General features: G+C 53.1%; 1 protein-coding gene across 7 annotated transcripts in view; it reads right to left on the bottom strand.

Moving 5' to 3' along the window:
• Positions 1-10,039, bottom strand: part of RAPGEF1 (Rap guanine nucleotide exchange factor 1) — a 169,998-nt gene that overhangs the window by 16,174 nt on the left and 143,785 nt on the right. For 5 of the 7 annotated variants that reach the window (XM_031654661.1, XM_003911164.4, XM_031654660.1 and 2 more), the window contains 3 exons: positions 9,142-9,230; positions 4,975-5,086; positions 3,066-3,141 (listed from right to left, as the gene is read on the bottom strand). The exons of the other annotated variants lie outside the window; for them this stretch is intronic. In XM_031654661.1, coding sequence (XP_031510521.1) covers positions 3,066-3,141; positions 4,975-5,086; positions 9,142-9,230 — 277 coding nt within the window. The remainder of the gene's footprint in view (positions 1-3,065; positions 3,142-4,974; positions 5,087-9,141; positions 9,231-10,039) is intronic. 7 annotated transcript variants of the gene reach the window in all.

Consider the following 10,039-nt stretch of genomic DNA (forward strand, 5'->3'; position numbering starts at 1 on the left):
CTGTCTCTGATATTACAGAAAAAAGTGGAATTTTAGAACGTAGGACACTGCCTGAGCCAACAGGTGGCCAGACTCACTCCCTGCAGCCACCCCGCATGGCTGCTGAGGTGTGAGACCCAAGGAGGCTCCGTAGCTGTGCTCCTCACTGTGAGGCTGGGCGCACACATGCACGGCTTAAATCTTGTGCTCTGGGCACAGACCACCTGCTCCCACCTTCTCACTCATTGCCGAGCTGCTGGGTAGAGGAACCTTGAGGAACCAATGTCTCCAGCTGAGCCGTGCTGGCTTGGCTCCTGCCCCCACCCTTGCCCCATCCCCTCCTGCATCACACAAGAGAGGAAAACCCATGCCTGCTCTTGCACTGGAGGCTGCATGGGGTGGGGCCGGCAGGTGACGGAGGCTCCGGGCTGGGAATCACAGCAGGGCCCATGTGCACTGTGCTCGGGCTCATTCCTGGGCCCCCACACCTACCCAGTTCACTGTCAAGCTTGGACTTTTGTTCAAAGAGTGCTTCAGGAAGGAAGCAGAGATGGCCAGCATAGACCCACACCTGCTTCTAGAAGAATGGGCCCAAGTCAACTGGCCTTTGCGGGTGCATCATTGCCAGTAGCCATGGCGACTTCGTGGGACTCGCTGGTGAGCACTGGGCCACGCCCTGAACATACGCCACATCCTTCAGTGCCCAGAGCAATCCCACAAGGACAGAGAGGCCTGTTACCCCACCGAGGGAGAAGGAGCCCAGGTCTGCCCAATTTCAGAGCCCTCCCTCCTCTGCTGTGCCATGGATTACGGCAGATGGGACAGCACCTGGCTTCTGGGACGGGCAGTGCCGTGCCACTCCTCTAGCAATCACAGGACTCTCAGTGTGGCCCTGAGCACTCGGGGCACCCTAGCTCACCTGGTCTTCGTGACAGCCCTAAGAGGCCCCAAAATTGTCCCTCATTTTCCTCCCAAGGAATTGGAAGCTCTGGGGCTAAGTGACAGGCCTGGCACACAGTTGCCAAGGGATAGACAGGATCTAAGCTGAGGCCTGAGGCCAAGGCTGACCTGACCTTCTCCCACGCCAGGTCCTGACACCTGAGAGCAGAGCCACACAACCATAAAGCACCCCCACATGGCCTCTCCCTGCCAAGCCCTGCTCGGCAGGCTGGGTTCCACAGGCCTGAGCCATGGGGCTCCCAGCCGCTCGTGCTGCTGGTGCAGTCTATGGCTTGCAGGAAGCACCTGCCCAAGGAGCTTGCTTTGTTACCTGCCACAAGGTGCTTCACCCTCCCAGTGGAGCCATGGCTTCTGCCTCAGTAATACTTTCCTAGGTACAACCTTGGTTCTGGGGAGCCTCCAACCCTCCTGCTAATAACATCAGGCAAAGCTCCCACCGGCACAGAGCCTCCTCTCAGCAGGTCCAGCTAGCAAAAGCCAGAAGCCTCTCGGCTGTCCTGTCTCGGGGCTGTACCCGACAGGACAGTGGAGTTCACCCTTTGGAGCCGAGGTCTGAAGCCAGCTCCCGTTTCAGCCCCTCACTGTGGACAAAAAGGAAATGAAAGTCACTCCTGTGCCTGGCTGAGGATGGAGCCCCACTGTGTCAGGCAGGGAGGGGATTCACTGCAGAGAAGCCAAGTGAGGGCTGCGCTCAGGATGGTGCTGATCACGCCCCCTGCACCGTTGAAGTGCAGGGCAGGTTTCACACTCCCTCACGTAATCCGCATAACAACGGGCACCGTTCGCCCCTTCAACAAGTGGAGTCGGCTCAGGCCGAGAAGCCTGGGGACTGCCCAGGGGCCCTCCGAACCTGTCATGGCACAACTGGGGCTAGGATGCAGCATTGCCAAGTCTGGGCCCTGCCCTGGTCAGAACAAACAAAGGGTGAGGAAACAGTGAAGGGGAGGGCGGAACAGTGGCTGCGGTGAGTTTGTGGGAGCCATCTCTTCTTTTTCTCTAATTTTCTGCAACGTAAATATTTTTTATTACTACTTCCATAATTCAGAAATTCCCCGAGTCATTCTAGGTCACATGTTTTGGGAAACGTGTTGAGGAAACACAGGGACAGAGTCCTTTACAGAAATGAAACAGTTGGAGGCTGAGACAGGAGAATGGTGTGAACCCAGGAGGCAGAGCTTGCAGTGAGCCGAGATGCGCCACTGCACTCCAGCCTGGGCGACAGAGCAAGACTCTGTCTCAAAAAAAAAAAAAGAAAGAAAAAAGAAATGAAACAGGCTGGGCTAGGATTTCAAGGTGGGGGCGTTTTCATTCCCTCCACAGTTTACTTTACCATTGCTCTGACATCATCTTTTAAATCATTTTTTTCAATGTAAAAAGCAAAGCAGCGTGTGGAGAGATGGGCTGGCCGGGTGGTGCTGGCCCCTTGAGGGCAGGCAGTGAAGGGGGCTGCAGCCGCGCCCCACCAGGTCACTGGCACCTCCTTTCCAGAACATGACTGGGAATGACAGCTCTTTTGCTACCAGAGTCCACCCAACAGGGCGTTTTAGGGATTAGGGGATGGTCCCTGCTTTTCCAGCCCTCTCAATCAGCACACTGAATGCGTGGTGGGGTGGGGCAGCTGTGTGCTGTGAAACTGAGGCCGCTGCTACAGAATCGAAGGTTCCTGGACGGAACAAACTTTCAAGAATTTCCTCGTGGAGTATGTAAGTGAAGTCTGGTCTAATGGTCTGGAATAATAGAGTGACTCAGCAGTCAGGAAAGGGATCAAAAGGTACCTGCATGTTATCTTAAGTTTGGTACTACTGGGTGACATGCCACCATTCAAGGCGCTGTCTGTGGTGCACCTGCTATGCGCTGAGCCCCTGAAGGACCCTGGAGTCATTACCTTGTACCAGTGGAGGACAGACACCACACATGCCTGGAGTTGAACATGATCTACTTGTCTCCCAAGGTGGGCTCTCCCTGCTCTGACTCAGGTGCCCCAGGACTGCTCATCAGACCTGCTCAGGGCTGGCTGCCAGAAGGGGACAGGATAGTGATGGGAGGCCGAGTGGCACCTGGGGCGGGATCAGCCCCAATCTAGTGAGCTTGCTGACACAAAGGCCACTGTGGAGAGGGCACCCTACCTTTCCTGTCAGTCTCAGTAGCATGGACCAATAAGATGTCACCAGATCCTCCGCGGACATCCGGCCCGTCATCACCCTGTAATGAAAACAGCCAAGGAAGGTATGAGGCAGAGTACGCCCTTCAGAGAGTCAGTTTAGGAAGAAATAGGCAGGAATGAGGTGACAAAGAAAATGCAATGCAGGGGCCCCAGGTCCCCTCTCCTGTGCTCCTCGGCCCAGGAGCAGTGTGACTGCACTGCAATGCCAGGGGTGCCCTCCAGACTCGCCTTGTGCTTGGTGACAGCCACAAACTGGACTGAGTCTGGGAGCTGGATGGCCTGGGAGCTGCCCCGGCACCAAGACACCAGGACATGTCAATGTTTTGAGCACACAACTTGGGCCAGGGGGCACAGCACCATCCATCCTTCTCTGCTCACCAAACCACAAGTCAGAGGTGAAACAGGACCCCCCGGGGGCAAGACAGTTCCCAGTCTTGCCCAGGATGCCTGTGGAGGCAGCAGGACTATTTCCAAGCATGTTCATGTTCCCCAAAACTGCAGCAAGCTGCCCTAAATCTAAATCCATCTCCCCAGGTGGAGATAGAAGTTACTTGCATTGACACAGGTTCTTCCATGGGGCCCTTCATTAGAGGAGAGCAAAGCATTAGAGAGATATTCAATGACATCTGATGCTGCACACCACACCTGCCTGTTAAGTAGCAAGTCTTGCTTCCATGCGGGCAAACAGAGGTCACCCAGCATACAGCCAAAAAGAGCTGTGACCAGGGCCAGGGACGGAGGTTCAGGACAAACCTCCAGGCCTGTTTCTGCCCCTGGCCCTCAATGCTCCTTGCTCTGTAACGCTGGAGGGGACAGAACCAGCCCTCTCAGCTGTGGCACACACTCCGAGACGCGTCCACCTTTTTATTTTTGGGCTTTGGTATTTTACCTCCTGACTCCAGAGGCCTGAGATTGTCTTGGGTTTACCTCTGGGAGTGGGAGTTATGCCTTTGACCTGATTTTAAGGAAGAAATTTATGGCAAGGATCATGAAATGACACTTCTCTCTGCAGAGGAGCCCAGCTGTGTGAGTACCCCCACCAGCCCTGCCTGCGTGTGACAGTCCAAGGCACAGACACCTTCCTGGGCTGCTCCCTGCCATGGCCAGAGCCAGCGCATTCTTGCCTGGGAGTCTGCAAAGGACGGTATCTGCCCTTTTGTCTATGTGTCATCAAATCGAAGCTCCAAAATAGTTGCCTCCTCGTGCGGGCCAAGGCTGCTTTATGAAGCTGTTCCTTTGCACTTCCAGCACTGCACGCCAGGAGGGAGAGGCAGGGCACTCTCGGTCCAGCTTCCTCTCCACTGTCACAGGTTTGGGCCCTGTTTTCACCAACGAGGTGCTGCAGGCAAGGCACAGGACCAGGGAATCCACAGTGTCCAGGCCTGAATTTTCTTTTCTTTTCTTTTTTTTTTTAAGAGATGGGTCTTGCTATGTTGCCCAGGCTGATCTTGAACTCCTGGACTCAATCCATCCCCCTGCCTTGGTCTCCCAGGCTGAAGCTACAGTAGGGCTATATTTTCAACAACAGAAAAAGTTTCCCATTAGTGAGGGCCGACCACACACAGGCTCTGTCTGCAGAGCATTTACATGGGTTCCATCTCCACACCCTCAGGAGTTGTGGCATCTTTTGCTACAGAGGCTGCAGAACTTGACCTGTGTAAGATCACTTTCTCGAACCATCAGGAGACGGCGCACTTCTCCTGGAGTCTATCCCTCCAGAGCCCACAGCCCAGAGGCTCCCCAGAGGCACTGAAAGAGTTGGTCTCTAAGCCTCCTGGGGTTGTTCTGCTTATGACAAGATCAAAGTCTCCTCAGCCCCACCTGCTCTCTGTGGGGCCAGGCTGCAAAACCCCGGCCTGGGAAGTCCTCACCTCCTGCTTGAGCGTCAGCCTGGACATAATTTCGTTGTGGTCGATGAGGGACAGCTCGTCCACTTCCTCCTCCGACTGAGCCGACTCCAGAGCATCTGGTGACTTTGGGGCCCTGAGGGGAGAAGTGGTTTGTGTTGCAAGTGTCAAACCAGCCCAGCTCCTGATGCCTGGAGGCCAAGGCAGTGCCGGTGTGCACGGCTCAAAACTGCTCCCAGAACACGCCTGCCCCGATGGCAGCTACATCGCTATGGACTGGATCCTCAGCTTTGCTACTGACTGGCTGTGTGGCCACAGGACATTCCCTGCTGCCTCCAGATGTCCCATCGGTCCACGGAAGTGATTCCGCTGGGAAAATAAAAAGGTTCCATTAAGCTGTTTGAGCGATGGTCTCAGCCACTCTCTGCCAAGGCCCATTGCACAGTCAGCATTTTAGAGAGAGGAGGAGCAAAGGGGCAAGCAGAATGGGAGAGAAAGCCGCATTGCTGTTGAGGCTGCTCCCCATCTTCTCCAAGGACCGACTCGCCACGGGACCCTCTGCTTGGCACTAAGAAAGAGCTGTGAATCAAGCAGATATAGCCTCTTGTCCCTGAGGGTTCAGTCTAGCAGGAGACAGAATTTATTTATTTGTTTTCTTTTTTTTTTTTTTTTGAGACGGAGTCTCGCTGTGTCACCTAGGCTGGATTGCAGTGGCACAATCTTGGCTCACCGCAACCTCCACCTCCCGGGTTCAAGTGATTCTCCTGCCTCAGCCTCCTGAGCAGCTGGGATTACAGGCACATGTCACCACGTCCTGCTAATTTTTTTTTTTTTTTTTTGAGACAGAGCCTTGTTCTGTCACCCAGGCTGGAGTGCAGTGGCACAATCTTGGCTCACTGCGAGCTCTGCCTCCTGGGTTCACGTCATTCTCCTGCCTCAGCCTCCCAAGTAGCTGGGACTACAGATTCCCGGAACATGCCCGGCTAATTTTTTTGTATTGTTTTTTAGTAAAGATGGGGTTTCACTGTGTTGACCAGGATGGTCTTGATCTCCTGACCTCATGATGTGCCCGCCTCGGCCTCCCAAAGTGCTGGGATTACAGGCGTGAGTCACTGCGCCCGGCCGCTAATTTTTGTATTTTTAGTAGAGACAGGGTTTCACCATGTTGGTCAGGCTGGTCTCGAACTCCTGACCTCGTGATCCTCCCACTTTGGCCTCCCAAAGTGCTGGGATTACAGGTGTGAGCCACCGCGCCCGGCCGTTCATTTGTTTTTTTGAGACAGGGTCTGCCTCTGTAGCCTAAGCTGAAGTGCAGTGGCGCGATCTTGGCTCACCGCAGCCCTGACCTCCTGGGCTCAAGTCATCCTCCCATCTTAGTCTCCCAAATAGCGAGGACTACAGGTACAAGCCCCCACCACCATGCCTGGATAATTTTGTTCACTGTAGGGATGAGGTCTCACTATGTTGCTCAGCTGGTCTTTATCTCCTGACTCATGTGATACTCCCTTTGGCCTCTCAAAGTGTTAGGATCACAGGCATGAGCCACCGCGCCCAGTCTTTTTTTTTTTTTTTTTGAGACAGAATTTAAAACAAATTAGTCCGCGGTAGCAAGAAACGGAAGCCCAGAAAGGGTACCACAGAAAAGCACAAGCAGGGGAGTCTGGGCTCGTCTAAGGGTTAAGGAGGCTTCTGGAATGGGATGGGTGAGGCAGAGGCTTGCAGCATGAGCCCAAGTTGCGGCAGAAGGATGGGAAGAACATTCCCCACAAAGGGGAAGGTGGGAATGACGAGAGTGTCCAAGATGAGTCTCCCAGCAGGCTGTTCTGGGGAGAGTGGGAAGCTGGGCCTGCAGATATACCCGGCTTTCCCCTGGCATTTTCTTCCACGTTCTCTGTTTTATACTGGCCAGTCTCTTGTGAGGTCATAGGTGCTTGGTTATCCCCAGGTATGAGATGTAAAATATGTGTCTTTATGCGGGTGTGATGATGAAGCACACCTGTAATTCCAGCAGCACTTTGGGAGGTGGTGTGGATCACTTGAGAGTCAGGAGTTCAGGAGACCAGCTTGGCCAACGTGGTGAAACCCTGTCTCTAAACCCTGTTTCTAAAATGAAAACTGGCTGGAAGTGGTGGTGCTCACCTGTAGCCCAGCTACTTGGAGCTGAGGCAGGAGAATCCTTGCTTGAACCCAGGAGGCTGCAGTGAGCCGAGAGATAGAACTCACTGCACTCCACCTGAGTGTTTCTTTAGGTCTGTCTCAAAAAAAAAAAAAAGTGCCTTCAGTAAAAGAGTATGGATGGGTCAGAGTGGGCCCTGCCCAGCCTTGACAAGAACCCTGCTCCATGTCTCGTCAATGTTTAGCCTGTGGTTTGGCCTTGATGGAAGGACAACATCCCACAATTATTTCTGAGCAGTCAAAGTGTTCATCCTTCTCTTTCACGAGAACCATCTGGAACTCTGAAGACGATACTTTGGGGTCTGGTGAAGCTGGTGGCACACCCACGAGCTGCATTTGCTTGGCCCACACACTCTGCCCCAGGTATTAACCTAGAAACCACACTATTCCTGGCTTCACACCTGGGGAAACCTCAGTCTGGGCAGGTAAATCAGAGAGACAAGTCACAGAGCACAAGAGTGGCCAGGAGGCAGGCTGGGCAGGTGGCCCTCTTCAACAGGTTCCTATGCAATGCTTTCTCATTTCTTTTTCTTTTGTTATTAACTGCCTCTTCAACCTGAGCCCTGAGCCCTGATAATGACAAGTGGGCACTCCCTTGCTCTAAGGTCACCAAAGACCCCAGAGATGTCTAAAGCTTGACCTAAGGAGGGAGGAAAAGCTTGAACACGTGGAACATTTCACAGTGAAGGGGAAGTCAATGTGAAGTTGCAGTGGGAGTGCCCATTTGCAGACCCCACACATCATATTTCACAAGTGCATACTGGGGAAATTCACTACATATTTCTATACTCAGTCAGGTTTGCTTTGTGCTAATATTGAAAAATGTGGCCGGGTGCGGTGGCTCACGCCTGTAATCCCAGCACTTTGGGAGGCTGAGGCAGGCAGATCACGAGGTCAGGAGATCGAGATCATCCTGGCTAACATGGTGAAACTCCATCTCTACTAAAAATACCAAAATAAATAAATAAATAAACAAATAAATAAATAAGCCGGGCGTGGTGGCACATGCCTGTAGTCCCAGCTACTCAGGAGGCTGAGGCAGGAGAATCGCTTGAACCCGGGAGGCGGAAGTTGCAGTGAGTTGAGATGGTGCCACTGCCCTCCAGCCTGGGCGACAGAGCAAGACTCTGTCTCAAAAAAAAAAAAAAAAAAAAAGTTATAAGACATTAAAGAGCTATAGCGACTAAATGCAATGAACAGCTCTTGATCTTGGCTGCAAAAAATTAAGATATACAAGACATTTTTGTCAGCAACGCAACATGCACACATACGTCTAGAAATGTCCCTGATAACAAGTTTGTGGGTGGAGGGGTGTCTTTTACACTCCCTATCAACCTGAAAGAGGCCAAGACCAAGGAAGGTTGGCCTGGGATTTGAAAAAGACAAGACAAGGCTATTGTGGGTAATTTGTAAGGTAGATAATATAGATGCGAACAATTAAGAAGTAATGGCAAACTACATGTGAAGGCCTTTGCAGGGTGGGGTAATTAGTGATTTTTCTTGCCTTCGTGCAGTTTTCTATGCTTTTCAAGTTTCTACCCTGAGCTTGTATTATTTGAAAATCAGAAAAAAAGGAAGAGGGTCAGGTACAGTGGCTCATGCCTGTAAGCCCGGCACTTTGGGAGGCTGATGTGGGAAGATCGCTTGAAGCCAGGAGTTGGTGACCAGCCTAGGCAACATAGCGAGACCTCGTCTCTACAAAAAACCAAACAATCAGCTGGGTGAGGTGCTGCATGCCTGTAGTCCCAGCTACCTGGGAGGCTGAGGTGGGAGGATCGCTTGAGCCCAGGAGTTAAAAGTTATAGTGAGCTGCGATTGTGCCACTGCACTCCAGCCTGGGTGACAGATCAATATCCTGTATCTAAAAAACAAAAAAAGGAAACAAGGAAAGAAGGAAGAGTTTCAACTTGAGGCACCCTCAGGCCTAGGGGCCAGCTGGGAGGGGCCGCTCAGGCAGGCCTCATGAGTGGGTACGCTGCTCTTGGGGGACCCAGCTCCTCTGGGTCCACTTCCTACCTCTCACTGCCGTCTCTGCTGTCCTTCCCAGGGACGCTGCTGACCGCTGAGGGATCTCTGGGATGTCCGTCTTTCCCAGTCGGTGGTTCCTGGAAAGAGGAGTGGGTGCTGAGTTCTGGACAGGGGCCCACTGCGGGGCTGCTCTGTCTTCCCAGCATTCCTGCCTGAAAGGGGCCGTGGAGAGCAAGCTCCAATGGAGCAATCTCAGAAGTGACAAAATTAACGATGAATGCCGTGAATCACAGGAAACACCAGCCCTGGAGACTAGCATCTTGGGCTTTGGAGAAAGTGAAAGGTGCCACTATTTGTAACATCTGTAAGCTGCCAATCTAGGCAAAGCCACCTCAACCACCTCCTCAAAGAAGACTGTCATAGCCACTCCCCCTGAGCACAGCCAGGCGCTGGGCTCAAGGCTCTGTCTGCTTCTCCTCATCTGACTTCGTTAGTGAGCTAACGCCATCGTCCCCACTCCATGCACAGAAACAGAGGTCAGAAGTCAAGGACCCTGCCCAAGACCACACAGCTCATAAACAGCAGAGCTTGGATTTGAACCCAGGGCTATCTACCCGCAAAGCCTGTGCCCTTAACCACTGGACCCAGCTGTTGTGAACCACACTCTGCTGATCTAAAGTTAAAGAAGTTCTCAGGGCTGCAGTGCTCAACCGGGTTCAGTCCCCAAAGGGCCAGCTGCTCAGGCCCTGGGGTGCCAGTCCCCTCTTCCTCCGGCAGACTCACTTCCTCCTGCGTCCCTGGGCTGGCCCTACTCAGTGACAACATGGCCCTCCAACATCCCTGGTCAGCTGTTGAGGCCTGATGGAGAACTGGGGCAGGACAAATACAGAAATAGTGCCTCGAGGCAAGGAGCCAGTGGGCCTGGAAGCGTCACCGTGGAGGGAGA

Source organism: Papio anubis, chromosome 13 (genome assembly GCF_008728515.1).
Source record: "Papio anubis isolate 15944 chromosome 13, Panubis1.0, whole genome shotgun sequence".
Lineage (NCBI taxonomy): Eukaryota > Metazoa > Chordata > Mammalia > Primates > Cercopithecidae > Papio > Papio anubis.